General features: G+C 37.2%; 1 protein-coding gene across 2 annotated transcripts in view; it reads left to right on the top strand.

Annotated features, from left to right (window-relative positions):
* Window positions 1-18,248, top strand: part of Dnajc1 (DnaJ heat shock protein family (Hsp40) member C1) — a 180,027-nt gene that overhangs the window by 67,592 nt on the left and 94,187 nt on the right. For both annotated transcript variants that reach the window (XM_005354661.3, XM_026782827.1), the window contains one exon: window positions 17,885-17,986. In XM_005354661.3, the coding sequence (XP_005354718.1) occupies window positions 17,885-17,986 (102 nt within the window). Of the gene's footprint in view, window positions 1-17,884; window positions 17,987-18,248 lie in introns of those variants that run through there.

Here is an 18,248-nt window from a genome sequence, read left to right as displayed (position 1 = left end):
GGCTTGGGCTCCTGGGAGCCACTCTAGGTTCAAGTCTCTTGCCAACCCTAAGGTGGCTCCCTTAACTAAGAATTGTGCTTCAGTGTGTAGCTAATTCTTAAAATCCTCTAAACCCTCCTGATTGTACTTCTTCATAGGAGAAATCTATCATGTATGTTAGGAGATCACATACTGGCATGCTTGAGGGGTGCCTTTTTGTTGGTTTTACCTATTTTAAATTTTTTAAATTTTGGAAATGTATTTTCATTGAAGTTTTTTGTCTATTAAAACAAACACAAAGCAGATCACAGAAAAAGAATTGGTAGATATTTAACTAGTTTAAGATTGATGGTTCATTCCCCCTCCCTTAATGTTCATATATGTTAGACCAGGAATAGATTGTTGAAAAAAAATTCTGGATGTATTGAATGTAGTTCTTTTTCTTTCTCTGCTTTTCACTGAATTGTTAAATCATTTTTAAATTTAGTGGACTATGTCCTTTTGTATTTTGAATTCTCTTTGTTTTAATAAAATGATTGCCATCTAGTGCCAAATTAAGTAAATTAGTCCTATAAATTCGGGTGGTTACTTTGATGATTAGAATGATTAAAGAGAAATGAGATTTTATGCAACATATAAATAGCATACTTATAATCTAGCCGCAAGTGTGTTTTATTTAGCTTGATGAAACATTGTAGAACAGGTTTGTTTTATTCAAATGTCTTTAGCTTTAGCTTAGATAAGTGATAATTTTGATAATTTCTACACATTGTTGCTTGTTTGTTCCGGCCACCCATAACTGAAATAACCACACAGAAACTATATTAATTAAAATACTGCTTGGCCCATTAGCTCTCACTTTTTATTGGCTAACTTTTACATCTTAGTTTAACCCATTTCTATTAATCTATATATCACCACGAGGTCGTGGCCTACCAGCAAAGTTTCAACATGTCTGTCTCAGGTGGCGGATCCATAGCATTTCTTTCTGACTCCACCCTTCTTTCTCCCAGCATTCAGTCTAGTCCTCCCTGCCTACCTAATTTCTGCCCTATCAACAGGCCAAGGCAGTTTCTTTAGTCATTAATGGTAATCACAGCACACAGAGGGGACTCCCACATTCTTTTTAAAACATAATTTATTTAACTTTATTTTATGTACATTGATGTGGAAAATGTCAGATCCTCTAGAACTGGAGATACAGACAGATGCCATTTGGGTTCTGGGAATTGAACCCAGGTCCTCTGAAAGAGGAACCAGTACTCTTAACCTCTGAGCTATCTCTTCAGCCTCCTTCTATCCATGTTCTTAGCTTAGCTTAAAATGTGATATAACTTTATCCTATGACAATATACAAAGGAAAATATATACATTGATTTACAAGAATAATTTTAGAAGAACTTCGCACTTGATCTTGATCTTTTTTTGCATGTGCCTTACTCTAATTGTTTTTACTTCAGAATATTGAATGCAGTCTGTTGCTTATTTGGAGAATATTGTATTAAATCCTTTTCATAAAGTTTGAAATACCGACTTTTCCTCCTTTGTTCTGTGCAATAGGCTTTTCATTACCATGTTCCTCTGCCCCACAGGAACTAGCATTGCTTACATCTTCAGTTACCAACACCTGCATTGTCTCCTTGTTTCTCAGATCATGTCAGACTTTTCGCCAAACTCTTATTTGTCAAATTATCATTAAAACAGTTAATTTTCTCATAATTTTCTGTTTTACCTGTTATTGTAATTGCCCCCAACTCGGCTAGGTTTTGTACTCATTCTTTAAAAACAAATTAATCAGAATTTAAAATTCAGTGACCTTTATTTGGCCTCCTCTACGGTCTTTGCAAAAGTGGGGTTACAAATTACCACAAATTTGACTAAATATCTTTCCCTTTAAAATTTCATTTTTTCTCTTTGATATGTCCATACATGTAAATAATAATTAGTTTTGTACAGACACACATACATAGAGAGAGAAAGGACATTCTTACCCATTACCATCACTAACCTTCTATCCCTCCTTTGGTGAAATCCTACTTCCCATCAAGCCCCTCTCCTACTTTATGTCCTATTTTGTAGGTGTGAATTGTTGCCTAAGAGTAACCTTATAAAATCTGTCGATTGTGTGTAGAACTAGTGTTCATGTTCATTGGTAGCTATGTATTACATTGCTTGGATAGACACAAATTTACCTATCTCACAGTTCATAAATAATTGTTTCTAAACTAGAGATGTTAATGAACAATGCTTCTGTCACTCATGCATCTTTTTATGAGTGTATGTGTATTTGATGCCTAGGAATCAGATCACTAGCTCAGAGGCTTTTTTATATTCAGCTTTAGTGGATACCACCGAACAGTTTTCTTATGGCTGAATAGTTTATATTCCCTACAGCAACACATCCATGTTCCTGTTGCTCTGTGTCCTTGTTAATTCTTGGTGTCTTAGTTAGGGTTTTTGTTGCTGTGAAGAGACACCGTGACCACAGCAACTCTTATAAGAAAAAAACGTTTAATTGTGGTGTTCACTTATAGTTTCAGGGGTTGAGTCCCCTTTCATCATGGGGAGCATGGCAGTAAGCAGGCAGACATGGCTACATCTTAATCAGAAGGCAACAGGAAATTGACTGTGACAGTGAGCGAAGCTTAAGCAGAGGAGACCTCAAAGCCTGTGCCCACAGTGACACACTTCCTTTAACAAGGCCATACTTCCGAGTAGTGTCACTTCCTGTGATTATATTCAAGCTACCACACTTGCTATTTTCTAATTTATACAGAAAATCAGAGAAAAGTTTGATAAAGTACTACATTTCTGGGAGATATTTAGTGGTGTCTCATTGCAACTTTGACTTGCTTTTCCACAGTGATTATTTTTTCATATTTATTGGCCATTTAACTATATATTATATATAGACTATAAAGTATTATATATTCTTAGGTAATATTCCCACATAGAAAATCATGGGGGTTGAATTTCCTCATTTTAGGAATTATTAGTGTAATTTTTATTATTTTGTCTAGTTTTAAATTTTTTAGTAGTTTTAATTATATATGTGTGTCTGTGTATGTGAGTGTAGATACACACAGAGCTGGAGTTAAGGGTGGTGTGAGCCACCTGATGTAGGTGCTAGGAACAGAATTCATCAAGATAATATTAGATTTTCTTTAAAAACAAAACAGCTAAACAAAACTAGTTTACCAATTTGTCGCTTTTCCTAGGACATGCCTTTTTTCCAGTTCTAAGACTTTTTTTTTGCAGTTATACCCCCCTCTGATAAAAGATATAAAAGAACTCCATAGTCACCAGAGATTATGGTTAATACTCATCAATTAATAGCATTTAGTCTTCCAGAGTTCCCTAGGTTCAATTCCTAGCACCCACATTGGGTGGCTCACTACCTCTTGTAAGTCCATCTCCAAGGACTTCAGCACCCTCTTCTGACCTTTCCAGGGACCTCTCCTCATGTCCACATACTCCACATGGATAAATAAGACAGAACTCCTCTACCAACTCCAACCTCTGCTACCATTCTCCTAAAAGATTTCCATTTTGGCCTCTATTGGTCATGACATTTGTTATGTCCTGAGACCTATAACATGTGTTCTCAGCCTATTTCCAGCTTCCACTAACTAAGCTGCATAAACTTATAGCTTCATAAGGATTTAGATGTCCTCCTACCAAAATATCCCCTTTGAAGGCCAGCTTTTCTTTTCTGGTTTCTCTTCTTCTCTCTGCACTCCCTGCCATAGTAGTGTGTTGTTACCTTATCCATCCCCCGTGATTCAATTATTCTCTCAACTGAATCCTCACCATTGCTATTATAATGTTATGCTTGTTTAGAAAGGAAAGAAAGCCTCTTTTAGCCACATATCTCATTTCATGAAGTAGCCTGTTTTCTTGAAAAACCCTCTTTATTTTCCATTTCATTCCTTACCCCAACCTGTTGACTTTTGTACCCACTCCTCTATTAGATAGCTCCTGCCACAGTCATGACAATGGGTGATAGGTTTTAATGTTCACTTAGCCTGCCCAGACCAGTCTGGTCTCTAACTCAGAGATCCACCTACCTCCACCTTCTGAGTGCTGGAATTAAAGGCATGTACCATCATACCAGGCTATGCTCTATACTTTGCTTAAGCTATATTGATCATACCTGACATTTGACTTTTCTTAACATATTAATGGCTTCTAAATTTATGTATACTACAGACTACTCCTGTGAGTTCAAGGTTTTTGTATCCAGATGTTAAAGTCACATTTCCACTTGACTATTTCCAGAACACCTCCTTTTTGGCAAATTCTTGGCCTTCTTTACCCTTCTAACATTCTTTTAGTATTTCCCACCTCTAAATGATACCAGCATATCTTTATTTTTCTTTCTTTTTATGTTGTTACCAGTATCAACATGTGTGCATGTTTGAAACCAACAAGTTACAAGATTTTTTTGTTTTATTTTGTTCCTATATCACTGAGTGCATTTGACAAAAGAATGTATGTAAAGTTCACACTGAATTTTCAAACTCTAAATTGCATGTAGTTTTTCTTTCTAGAGACTTCCAACACAGGTTCATTGCTATTCCTGCAATAGTGCAAGTTTGTCTCCTCTGTGATTACCCTAGACTTACTCAGTGTCTCTCACTTGTGTTAAGCTATGCATTCTGTAAGAAGAAAATCGTGTGGCTAGCACTGTGGCATTTGCCAGTTCTAGAACCAAACTTGTCCCCATTCAAGGGTATGGCCAACACCCAGGTTGAGTAGTAGGACCTTTGCTTACATTGTTACAGGAAAGCCAGCAACTTCGTTGCTATCTGAAGTGGTCTTTGGGCTAGGAATGCAGCTAATCATATAGCTACATTAAGTCCCATGTACTAAATAAATAAGTAAATAGATAGCTGGTTTTTTTGCCACATGTGTTCATTCTATACCAAAGTGCATGTGATTGGCCAAACCTACCCCACATGTAGTTTTTCTTCTATAACAAGAGAAGGCACTCTAGAAATACACTAATTATAGTGGTAGCCACTAACAATGTGTAAGTATTTAAACTCAAGTCAAATAAAATTTGAAGTCTCATTCTGTAAGTGCTGCCCGTTACCTCAAGTACTCAGTGGCCTTTTAGACTAATCAGCTTTGTGTTGTGACAAAGTATTTTTGAGGAACAATTGAGAAGGAACCTCTGAATTTGAGCTAAAAAAAAAAAAAATACCTTCCTCTCCTTTTAAATGGATCCAGCTCCCTTGCTGGTAGGATATAATGAGGGAGAATTTCATGACAGGGAGCATGTGAGAGTGCAAAACCCATGTAGGGTAGGAAGCAGAGATAGAGAAAGAGACCAGAAAATGTACCCCAACTGACATACTTCCTCCAAATAATGTTCCAGCTTCTAATAACCATTCAGCTGTGAACTCATCAAATGGGTTAATATATTGATGAAGTCACCTTCACAATTTACCAGCTAAGGACCAAGCCTTCAACATATGAGCCTTTTGAGGGGACATCTCATATCCAAACCGTAAGAATATTAGACAATGTAGATAAAAGTATTTCCCACATTGTAGGAGGTTCCTTTGAATAATGCTGGAGTAGAAGGGAGATGAAGTGAGCATCAATTTTTATCTACCATATCATGGGAGAAAGCATGGTAGCATGCAGGCAGACATGGTGCTGGAGAGGTACTGACAAGTCTACACCTGGATCCACAGGCAGCAGGAAGAGACATTGACACACTTCCTCCCACAAGGCTATACCTACTCCAATAATTGACTCCCAACTCTGCCTCCTGAGTGCTAGAATTAAAGGTGTACTCCATCACTGCCTGGCTTGTTTTTTATATTCTTTAGTTGGTTGCTGTGTACACTTTTATATCTTTTGCTGTGCTTGCTTTGGATTTACTTTGCTCTTTTTTCTAGTTCTATAAAGTAGGTTAAGCTCTTGCCCTCCCTCCCTTCCAGTTTTTCACTTTTTGTTTGCCTCTCATTATAAGGACCTTGTGTTTCTCTGTGTGAAGACCATATGTTTGTGGATCATCTGTGCAGTGCCTTGGAGGCTAGAAGAAAGCAATGAATCATTGAAAGACTTGGGTGCTGGGATCAAACTCAGGTCCCCTGCAAGAGTAGCAAGTGCTTTTAATTGCTGAGTCATCTCTCCAGCCTTTCTTTCTTTCTTTCTTTCTTTCTTTCTTTCTTTCTTTCTTTCTTTCTTTCTTTCTTTCTTTCTTTTTTTCTTTCTTTAAAAAATGTATATCTAATAGTGAACTTTCTTGTAAACAATGCTTTTAGCATTGTAAGTTTTGCTATGATTTGTTTTCATTTGTACCAAAATACTTCCAAACTTTCCTAGTGATTTCTTTTATCTCAGAAAAAAAGTAGCTATTAAGTAATTTTATCTTTGCTTAATACCAAGTAGTTTTAAGGTTTTTTTTTTTTTAAAAAGTAATTATAGCTGTATGTGGTGATACATGCCTATAATCCCATCACAGGAGAGGGGGAGACAGGAAGACCAGGTGTTCAAGACCAGTCAGCTTGCTACATCTAAGTTCATCCTTCACTAAATGAGACATGTCTCAAAAATTAGACTAGGGTTTGTATCTTAGTTGGTTCTTGCCTGGCCTAGAGTAAGCCCAGGGTTTGAGCCTTAGCACACTGCATATAGTTACATGTAGCAGGAGTTCTAATAGGTCCTAATAAAAGCCCAGAATCAGACATAGGGGAAAATGCTGAGAGATCAGAGAGATGAAACAAAACCACAGCCACCTTACCTACTCAACTTCCCAGTCAAAAAGAGAGTGAGTTCCCAGCTCCTGCTTTATCACTTTCTCTTTCAGCCCAGCCATATCACTTCCTGTACTCTATGACCTCTATGGTTAGCTAATGGCTAGCTCCACCTTCTGATCTTCAGGCAAGCTTTATTTGTACAAAAAAGATAACACATTTCCCATTTTTTGTCAAAAAAATTAAAAAGGGGCTGGAGAGATGGCTCAGTGGTTAAGAGCATTGCCTGCTCTTCCAAAGGTCCTGAGTTCAATTCCCAGCATCCACATGGTGGCTCACAACCATCTGTAATGATGTATGGTGCCCTCTTCTGGCCTGTAGGCATACATGCAGAAAGAATAATGTATACATAATAAATAAATATTTTTAAAAAAATTAAAAAGGTTATAACTAATGTAAGAAAAACTATATGCAATAAGTACAATAGCTATATACAATAATATATACAATCAATAAATACATCAACAATGTCTAATCCACTAATAATTGACAAATTCAGAGAAAATACTTTATGTCTAGCCTATCTTGGTGAGTCCAAAAGTTGTACCTAATTCACTTTCTAATCTAACTTGCATTACCAAAACTATCTTTTTATGTCTTTCAGCCTTATACATTTTACATTTCTTTTTTTTTAATATTTATTATTCATTATGGATACAATATTCTGTGTGTATGCCCGCACACCAGAAGACGGCACCAAACCTCATTACAGATGGTTGTGAGCCACCATGTAGTTGCTGGGAATTGAACTCAGGACCTTTGGAAGAGCAGACAATGCTCTTAACCACTGAGCCATCTCTCCAGCCCCTACATTTTACATTTCTGTAGTGAATTTATTTTCTGAACATGGTAACAAGGAAAACTATAAAGTCTTCAACTCTATCAGAGACCCAAGAAGGAAATAATATCTGAGTAAGCAGGAAGTGCAAGCAAGTGACTTCTAAAAAATGTGAAAATGGCAGAAGCAGCTGGAAGGTTCCTCTGCAATGTTGGGGCATCCATCTTCAACCTACAGGCCTAGCACATCTGACAAACTGTTTTGTGAAGCAGGATATTCTGAAGGGCTATACTATTTGTCTTGACAAAGTTTGGCAGTCCCCCCCCTTTTTTTTGTCCAATTTGTACAGCATATTGTCAGCAGTCAAGGCAAGAGCACTTTCTTACCCAGAGGCTAACCTTTGCCATAAAGAAAGTAAATACGATGTGGAGTTTCTTTGATACCCATCATCTCTAAAGTAGATTGGTGCTGCCAGGAGCAGACATGTCTCATTGTCATTAAAAAAAGAAAGAAAAAGAAAAGAAAAAAGAAAGAAAAGAACCTGTGCCATTAAAACCTTTTACATCAACTTGTAATAATATTAGGTATGTTTTCAAAGTCAAACAGATATATTTTAGATAAACAGGTCATCTTTAAATACTTCAGAGATCTACAGAATATGGCATTTGATCAATTTCTGCATTATCTTGTGCTAGAGGTCCTGGCAGACCCATATGGGATCGGATGTGTGTTATCTATTGGGATGATTCCTATTCCTGGTTATTTCTTGTACCTGAATAAATAATGAAGTCGATTCTGTATCATCTGGTATATTTATATTCAGTGGTTTTGATATGCAAAACAACTCTTCATATTGCGAATTGGTAACTATGTTAAGAGGTTCCATAAAATACCTTAGTACCATGAGACTAGCATATAATTCTGACTTTTGGACAGAATCATATGGGCTTTCATCCACTTTACTTAAATTTTCTGATTTGTAACCTGCCTTTCCTGATTTATTGCCTCAGTATAGAATGAAGAGGCTCCAGTTATTGGTGTTTTTCCATACAGTGTAAGGATGGATCAAGTTAGTTCTCTTTATAAGTTGAATTCTCTGGCTTTTGGGATAATTGTTGTTAATCTCTCCCAAAAAAATACTACAAGTTCTCTGCCAGGGTTCAATTTCTGCCCATAATTTGTCAATTTCATCATTATTAAAAAGGTACTATAATTTCTGCTGGGTCTGTTCCTGGTAATTGATGAAGTCTCAATTTTCCTTTAGAACTAATTCAGACCTTCTCTGCTTAAGTCTTTAATTTTACTAAGTTTATGTGGTAAAAAGATCCATTCTAAGATAATATATTCCCTCTACACTAAAATCCTTATAGAGTAATGTTTGGAGGATAGTAGGACCAGAGTGCAATTAAGCTTCAAATGCATATGATCCACATATGCAATCTGTAATTTCTCTTTCATCAAAACCAATTCTTTCTTAACTTCAGGTGATAATTTGAGGTCTAACTTTTTGCAAACCTATTTTATAACCTAAATAATTAACAGAATCTCATCTTTGTATTTTTTTCAGGAGCAATTTATAATCCTAAACATGGCAAAATTTTCTTTACATATTCAAACATTTTTTCTGAAGTATCTGTATTTGAATCAACTAGTAAGTTGTCATCCATGTAATGGATGGTAAAGTATTGATTGGTGCAATTATTGTGACATCTGTACCTTTTTCTACAAAGCCTTTAATGACATCATTTATTCATATTTTTAATTTTGGTCTTTGTTAATCAATAGAAGTTTGCAAAATACTCTATGGTTTCTCCTGAACTTTTCATTCTCTCTATAGCCTTTCTATCATCCAGAGCAGTGTGGTTTCTTATTATAGGCATTAGGTCCTTTAATTGTTCTCGGAAGGCATTTCCTCCACAATTAATGACTGAACCAAATTTGGCATGGGGACTTGTAGGAGGCTCCTCAAGAAGGAGTTTCCCGACTGCAAGGGGTTACCTTGACTGTCCCTTATGATCTATATTCATTGGTCCAATATCTGCCTTTGCCACACCTTCTGAATAATCCAGAAGGGAGAGATGTTCTATTTGAATTATGCTTAGAAAAAAAATACTGTTTCTAGGAACCTGTTTACAATACCTTATTAGGTGACTGTGTTTGCCACAATTGAAACACTTGACATTTCGATTTTTCTTCAGGTCTCTGGAAATCACCTCTCCTATCCATGTGTCATATCATGGTCAGGAGATTCAATATTGATTGTATCTTGGATCCATTCTTCCAAGGATGTTGATCTATCTTCCCTTTAATGGCTGAATTACCCTTTTGCATTCTGTGCTAGCATTTTCAAAAGCCAGAGATTCAATTATTATTTATCTAGCATCTGAATCTGGTATCATTCTATTTACTGCTGAATTCAGTCTTGGTAAGAAATCCGTGAAGGCTTCCTTTGCACCCTGTATAGCTTTAGTAAATGACTCAGTTTTAATTTCCTACTTCTCCAATTCTGTCCCAAGCATTCAAAACTGCTATGTGGCACAAATATAGGACATGGTCATCATATAGAGATTGCCTTTGTACATCAGCGTAATCTCTCTCTCCAAGTAGTTGTTCTTGGAGATTTCCATACCTCTGGCTCTACTTTGTTGTTCAATGGTCTTAGCCTCTTCTTTCCACCAGGTTGTTCATTGTAATTGAGACTTAACCGCTTTAACCAAGTCCCTCCAGTCTCTCAAGATTGTTACACATTGACCACAAGTTTAACATCTACTTCACAAAAGGTGAATGCATGCCTTATGAGACTATTACTTCTTTGAATGTCCTTAAATCTAACACAGCCTTGGGAATATCTGTCGTTTGACAGTTCTTGTAAGGTGACTGGATAAATTCAAATTGGTTGTCTGAAAACCTTAAGCATTTCCTCTCTAACCTTACAGTGCAATGCTGAAATTGGTTCTACATTATTTTTTTCTGTCTGAATCTAAATATCTCTATGATCTAATTTATTAAGTTTTTCTAAAACTTGTATCTTAGCACTCATATTAACTAACTTTTTTAGTGAAAAAGAAAAATGATAAAACTGATAATGTTTATAATTGACATTACAGAAGTCCCATCTAAATTAGTTTTCCTTTCATTTAATTGTTCCATTTTCAAGCTGTCCACATATTATCATACAGAGACATAAATCCCTCCATAGTAATAGTGTTTCCCCTTTTTTAATGTGAGGGGAAAAAAAAACCCTCTCTCTTTTAACTAATTCCACCTTTTAGATTATTCCAATTGTCTTGCCAAACCTGCTGACAATGTCAGTGAACTGTGAGGCATAGCATGTCTGAGCAGAGAACAGCTTGGCTAAGGACAGCTGTGACTGCTAGATGTAGCCATGAGCTGCAAGTGGTAACTCAAGGAGAGGGGGTATAGGAAAGCCTATACCACCATGGTGGAGAGAGAGCCAACTGTCTGAAAAAATGCACAGGGGATTGATGGGGAGGGAGCATGTGTGGCAGGGGCTGCCTGAAAGCAGAGCCAGCCAGTCTAGGGCGGGCAAGTCCTGTGGTGTTTGGAGCCCAGGTGCTTCTGGAGTTGGGTGGCAGCTAGAAACTCATTTTGAGAGGCATAGTAGGAAAATCCCAAACTCACTCAGAGACCTGAAATGGGGAGTGGGGGGAGGAAAGAAAGCCGAGCTGGGCAGGGTGGGAGCCCCATGTGCAGCTTTAGTCTGTGGCTTTATAACCACTGGAAAGTAGCTTTTTCATGAATTTCTGCCTTTAAGTTGGGTGCCAATGTATAGCATGAGTTCTAATAGATCATAATAAAAAGCCCAGAGTTAGACATAGGGGAAAATTCTGAGAATCAGAGAGATGAAGGGGCAAAAACCACAATCACCTTACCTACTCAACTTCCCAGTCCAAGAGTGATTTCCTGTCTCCTGCCTTATCACTTCCTCTCTCACTTCTAGTCTGTCTATACAGACCTCCAGACCTCGATGGTTAGCTAGTGGCTAGCCCGCCCTCTAATCTTAAGGCATGCTTCATTTGCACAAACAAGATATCACCACAGTTGTATGTCATGTGCCTGTAATCCCAGCAGCATGAATGCATCATTTTCAGCTATTTATCAAATTCAGTGTTGGCCAAGGGTCCAAAACAAATTAAATAAACAAATAAGCAACCCTCTACACACGCATACACACACACACACACACACACACAGAGAGAGAGAGAGAGAGAGAGAGAGAGAGAGAGAGAGAGAGAGAGAGAGAGAGACAGACAGAGAGAGAGAGAGACTAAAGAGACTACATGAGAAAAATAATCAAAAAAATAACCAACATTTTTTGAGACGACTTTTCTCTTTGGAGCTCAGGCTGCCCTAGAACACCCTCTGTAGATGAGATCCACCTGCCTTTGCCTCCCAAGTGGTGAAAACAAAGGAGTGCTCCACCGTGCCCAGCCTGTCATCAATTTTTAGTGAATGAAAATCTTCTTAAATCATCAGTACAAAGTCCCACAAGTGATAAAACCCTGGTATTTTTTGGATTTTCTTGTTTCAGTCTTAAGCATTCTAAGCATAATGGAAAAAAAATGTTTCTTTGAAGTTTTTCTGTTTTATTCTAGAATACAATTTTATGATCTGTTTCTGAGGTTAGTCTTCTATTACTCATTATTTTTTAAAATTTATTTTAATGTATCTTGTCTATTCCTCCCTTCGTCTCTCTCTTCCTCCCTCCCTCCCTTCCTTTCTTCCTTCCCTTCTTCTTCTTGTGTGATGTGTGAGTATGCCTTTTAACTTGTTTGTTTCCCAGTTCTTCTGTTAGTGCTTCCTTTTGTAATGGCCTTTAACTCAGATCCTCCTGCCTCTTCTTCCCAAGTGCTGGAAGTAAATATGTGCACCACCACACCTGTTCTTGATTTTTCTATATTTTACTGATAATATTTCTGTGTTGAATTTTTTAACACCACTTAAAGTTTCTTGAATCTTAGATGTGTAGATTCACATCTTCCAATTTTTCAAGTTTTCAATTCCTTTTTTTCTTCAAATATTTTCTAAGTGCATACTTTTTCCTTCCTTTCTCCTTTCTGAACTTATTATACACATGTTGGAACTCTCTATAGTGTCCTAAAGGTCTCTAGGATCTGTTTTTTCTTTCATCCTTCTGACTTACACTCACATTTATTGAGTCCTTCTATCCATGAAGATCTGATATTGAGCTTAACCTACTGACATTTCCTTTTTACTTATTGTGTTTTTAAGTCTGGAAGTAGTTCTGTTTTGAACCTTTTAAAGTTTTTCTTTCTTTTTGCTGATAGTCTGATTTGGAAAGAGAATATTCCCATATTTCATGTACATGTTCTTGACCACATTAAGAGTTAAAAGCTTTTGTCTAGTGGATCTAATGTTTACACTTGTCAGACAACTGCTATTAATTTTTTTCTCTGTGTATTAACCAGTTTACCTCTTTCTTTGTATGTTTTATTGGTTTTTTAAACGTATGTATAACTAGACATTTTAAGTATATAATATGACAATTACATTTCCTACATCCCCAGAGTTTGTGCTATTTGTCTACTGACTATTCTAAACTAAGTGTATAAAATGTCCATAATTGGCTGTTGGCCATTGGAGTCTGCTTAAATTTATAGTCATCCAATGGTTGTGCAGAGATTCCCTAAGGCACATGGAAGAGGGGAGGAGGAGAAAGAGACAGAAGTGAGCTGCAGACAGATGAGACTGTCCCAGTCTGGGCCAATATCTTAGTCACTGTTGTATTCCTATAAAGAAACCCTGACCAAGGCAACTCCTATAAATGGAAGCATTTAATTGGGAGCTTGCTTACAGTTTCAGAGGGCTAGTCCATTATCATCATGGCAGGAAGCTTGTGGAGCAGTAGCTGAGAGATTTACATTCTTATCCACAGACAGCAGGCAGAGAGAGGGGGTTGGTAGTGGGAAGACAGACAGACATACGCTGGACTTTTGAAATCCCAAAGCCCACCCCCAACAACACACCTCTTCTAATAATGACACATTCACTCCAACAAGACTACACCTCTTAATCTTTCCAAACAGTTCATCAAATGGGGACTAAGCATACAGATATATGAGCCTATGGAGGCCATTCTTATTCAAACCACCACAGCCAGTTGAACTCTTGGAGCATGCTTTCAGTGCTCAGCTTGGTACTGGCAATTCTTTCAACAACTCTGTGCTTGCTCCTTACACAAAGCTTGAAGATGTTCCAGTGGTGAGAACTTCAACACCTTCTCTAATCTTTCTGAGCACATGCTCGTCCTTGGGCATGCATATGCTTCGAACCAGTTCTAATTGGTCTTATTAAAAACCCAGAGCCAGATAGCATGACAGATGTTGAAAGATCAGATAAAGGAGCAAGCCACAGCTAGTTCTGATCTTGCTAACTCCTCAGCCAAAAATGGGGTGAGCTCCTATCTCCTCCCTCCTTATATTCTTCTTTCTGCCCAGCTATTTTACTTCCTGTCTGTCTATATAGACCTCCAGACCTTTATGGTTAATTAGTGGCCTAACTCCGCCTTCTGATCTTCAGCAAGCTTTTTTTGTTAGAGCACAAAAAAGCACCACACACATGGTCTACTAGTTTCCAAGGAATTTAGGAAGCATTTCAAAGACACTTCCCAGAAGACTTTCTTCCCAACTGTTACCCTTTGACTGATTTCTTTTTTTTGTCTTTCTCTTTTTTTTTATTGAGAAAAAGAAAGAAAAAAAAGAAGTTTCCCCCTCCTCCCAGCCTCCCATTTCCCCCCTTCCTTCTACCCTTCTCCCCCTCCCCCCACTCCTTTCCCCCTCCCTCCGAAGTAGACAAAATTGCCAGGGAGGAAAGTGGGATCTTGGGGGTGGGGTGGGTTGGGGGTAAGGGGAGATGGGGAGAGAAAAGTGAGAAGGGGAGGATGGGGGGGAACTTGGGGAAACAGGATGATTGGGATAAAGGAAGGCTGGATAGGGGAGCACGGAAGCACAATTCTTAGTTAAGGGAGCCACCTTAGGGCTGGCAAGAGACTTGAACCTTTGACTGATTTCTAAGCAGAGTTTTTCTGTGTTGGTAGCTGCTCCCAAATAATCACTCAGAAACTTAAGTATTAATTGTCAGGGAAAATTTTAAGGTAGTTTGTTCTTTCCTTTTACCATGTGGGTTTCAGGAATCAAACTCAGGTTTATCAGATTTGGTCGTAAGGGCCTTTAACCACAGAACGCTTCATTTGTCAACTTTAAATGTTCTTGATAACTCCTGTCTGTATACTTTCATAATTCTAAACTTGATTCAAAAAAAGGAAAAAGTCTTTAAATATCAGAGTAGACAGACAGATCAAAACACCCATAATTCTTTGAGAAAAAGATAAGCTGTGCTTTTCCTGCACTGGGAACTTGCATCCTTTATGGAGGTTGGTGTCTTCAGAACCCTTACTGAGACTTAGCTTCATGTGATCTTAAGTGCTTGCCTGATTGCCATGAGCTTTGACTAGTTTCCAGGGTTCAGATAAAGTTGATTCTGACAGTTTTGCCAGGTTAGTCACTGTTTCTGTGGTGAGGCAGTCCTTGGAGTTCTCTCTCCGCCTTTTCACTCACGTCTCATCATGGAGTTCCATTCTGACTAGCATATATTACACTAAAAGACGTTAAGAGTGACAATATGTCTCTTCATTACGGAGGTTATCCAAGTGTTAAGATAATTTGTATTTTGCGTGCTAGCGAGCTGCATCACATTTAGAAGGAATAAAATCATGGCAAATTGATGTAGTACATCTTTTGATATCAGCAATGGTCAGCTTACCCATTGCCCTGTCAAGCTTTTTTCCATATAAGCCAAAGAAATTTTAAATGGTCTGTTTTGCTGAATTTAATAGATGAATGTTCAAAATTCGAGTCTTTAATAGAAATGTGATATAAAGTGCTTTGGAGAAGCCAGCACACATCAGAGGGTGTATCTCTAAAAACCTCATAGAGTAGTTTGGTGCTGGTTGATGTGTACCTCTATTCCCAGCTCAGGAGACCAAGGCAGGGTGATTACTTGAGCCCAGGAGGTTGAAGACAGACTGGACAACATAGTGAGACCTCATTTCAAACACCAGCAACCGTAGGAGGAAGAAACAGAACTTTATGGGACATACCTTATGGTTTGGTGGATGATATGCTCCCAGTGTTTATCAAATTCATAAAATGGTAATGATTACTTTCACTGCCTCCCCAAAGCTTCCTCCCTTTACAAATTTAAACTTAAAAATTATAAATTTACAAATTAAATCTTAAGTAAAACAGCCAACATAGCTTAGATCTGGAAGTATTTTTTTTGCATTGAATTCTGTCTTAATCTTTTTGTAGAGTATAAATTTGAACATGTTACTTAGCTTTTCCCTACCTTACTTACTTGTAAAATGGGCTCAATAACAACTATGCTTACACAGTAGGTTTGTGAGTTTGTATGTGGCTAAAATTAAGACTGATAAAAGGCTCATATTAAATAAATGCATAATCTACCCTCTGGGAAGCTTGTCCAGAGGATGTCTCTTTAGATAGGAAAAGCCCACTCCCACTTACCATGGACCTTATTGGTGAGATACCAGTTCTCAAGAGGGAAGTCTTCTGTGTTTGTGTGGAGCCTGAGAGGCCAGGTTCTTAGTAGAGGGTGGGCTGCCTTTGTAGCCCAGTAAAAAAGAAAATGAGGAGGAGGCTGAACTGCATCTTGAAGTGTAATTAATGGGAGGCCAGAACAGCTGGAAGACAAAGCTAGTGGTGGGAACACAGGTGATGGAGGTGTAGAAACAACTATCTGACTGGTTTTATATTTGGGATGCATACTGTGGCAGAAAATTCTGCATTTCCAAAGCAAGGAAATGCCTTTGTTGACCGGTAGTCATTTTTATTTTTAAGTCATAGATATTATATGTTATGTATTATTTTATAATGAAAAATATATAAACTCATACTTTATTTTAAAAATCTTCTGAATTTTCTCTCATACAGTATTAATTTAATAAAATTGTATTTAAATTTCTAATTAGAGGCTGTTTATTCATTTGACACATGGCCTCTTTGCATGACAAAAGGACTCATCACACATTTCCATTAAACAGCTCCTTTCTTTCATGTATTACCTGTCATCTAATGTGGGAAGCACATCCTTTCCTTCAGCAAACTTAAAATGAAATAATACAAACATATTATCTGCAAGGTTTACTTTGCTGGTTTTACAGCTCCTTGGCCCTCCATAACTCAGAAGTATTCACAGCTAGGGTAGCTTACTAGCCTGAAGCAATAAGTTCCCTCCCCACATGAAAACGCGCGCGTGTGTGTCTGTGTGTGTGTGTGCGCGCGCGCACTCACGTGCACACACACAGAAACACACATTGACAGTGAAAATAATGGCTTATAAAGGAAAGCTTTGACAGACTAATTGTAGTCTTTTTTTTTTCCCTCCAAATTTATTTCTTGGCCCCTGGTATATAGATTTTTGTGTTGGTTTGAATTTTCAGTTATTTGAGCGTTTTAGTAATTAATTAGACAAATAGCTATCAGACAAAGTTTAATAAGTTGCTCTACTATCACTTGTCTCAAGAATCTGTTTTTACATATAGTAGAAATGAAGTTTTGAACTCTATGTTTATTTTAGCCACGTAAATGATGTTTTCTTATTTTATCTGCACAAACAAGATTACTAACTGCTGTGACCTTGAATATATTTTAAACTATATTAGTCATACATGAATAATGGGCAATTTTTTTTCTACAAACCAGACTGGGGAGATTGTAGAATTGTGGACATACTCTTTAAAGCATATAACTGTTTAATTACAACTTATGGATAACACAACTTTAACTCCCTTCAAGTCAACATTTTTTGACATGAAATCGGGTTTTCATAAGTTGTTGCTGAATGTTAATTTCAGTACGAATAATAATTAAAAATTTATGTATATATAAGCTTGGGCTTCTTAAACTGATTTTAAAACTCTCAAGTAAATAATAAGATTCTTTATAGCACACTGATATTAATTTTTAATTTGTCTCTTTTTTGTATCTTGATTACTGAAAGAAATTTATTGGTTAATTGTAGGGAGGCAAGTGTTTGAAAAGTTTTGTCAAATACCATCTTCTTTAAATGACTGTATGGTAATGAAAGTTAAGAGGAGAGCCAATTTAGATTGAATAATTGTTCAGTCATGTGGGTCAGGCTAGCTGCATAGCATGGTTGTTAGACTGATTGCTCAAATTACATTGCCTGGGGTCCTGCACTTGGTTGGCTGTCTTCTCAGATCTTAACAAGGTTCTGGGAATTTCTCTTTCTGACAAAGTTTGCTTTGTATTTTCCCCTCCCCCTACCAACCCAGGATGCTTCATCTGCAGACATCAGAAAAGCATATCGTAAGCTTTCACTAACCTTACATCCAGACAAGAATAAAGATGAAAATGCAGAAACTCAGTTTAGACAAGTAAGTGCAATGTAATTTTATTATAGTGACAGTTGTAGTAATATACTTATGCTAGAAATTTAACTTAGATGTAGCATATTTTCATTTGAACATGAAACTTAAATATATAACATTTAGATTTTTATTTGTTTTTTAATGGAATACTTTTTTCACAAACATTTTGTGTCATTTAAAGTTTTTCTTAGTTGTTACAGGGTCATGGTTGTCAAAATTTTCTTATCTAAATTATGCTCTTTCTCTTAATATTTTTAAGGTAAACTGT

This window comes from Microtus ochrogaster, chromosome 16 (assembly GCF_000317375.1).
Source record: "Microtus ochrogaster isolate Prairie Vole_2 chromosome 16, MicOch1.0, whole genome shotgun sequence".
Taxonomy (NCBI): Eukaryota; Metazoa; Chordata; class Mammalia; order Rodentia; family Cricetidae; genus Microtus; species Microtus ochrogaster.
The sequence above is the reverse complement of the archived record's forward strand: the minus strand, read 5'-3'. Positions and strand labels throughout refer to the sequence as shown.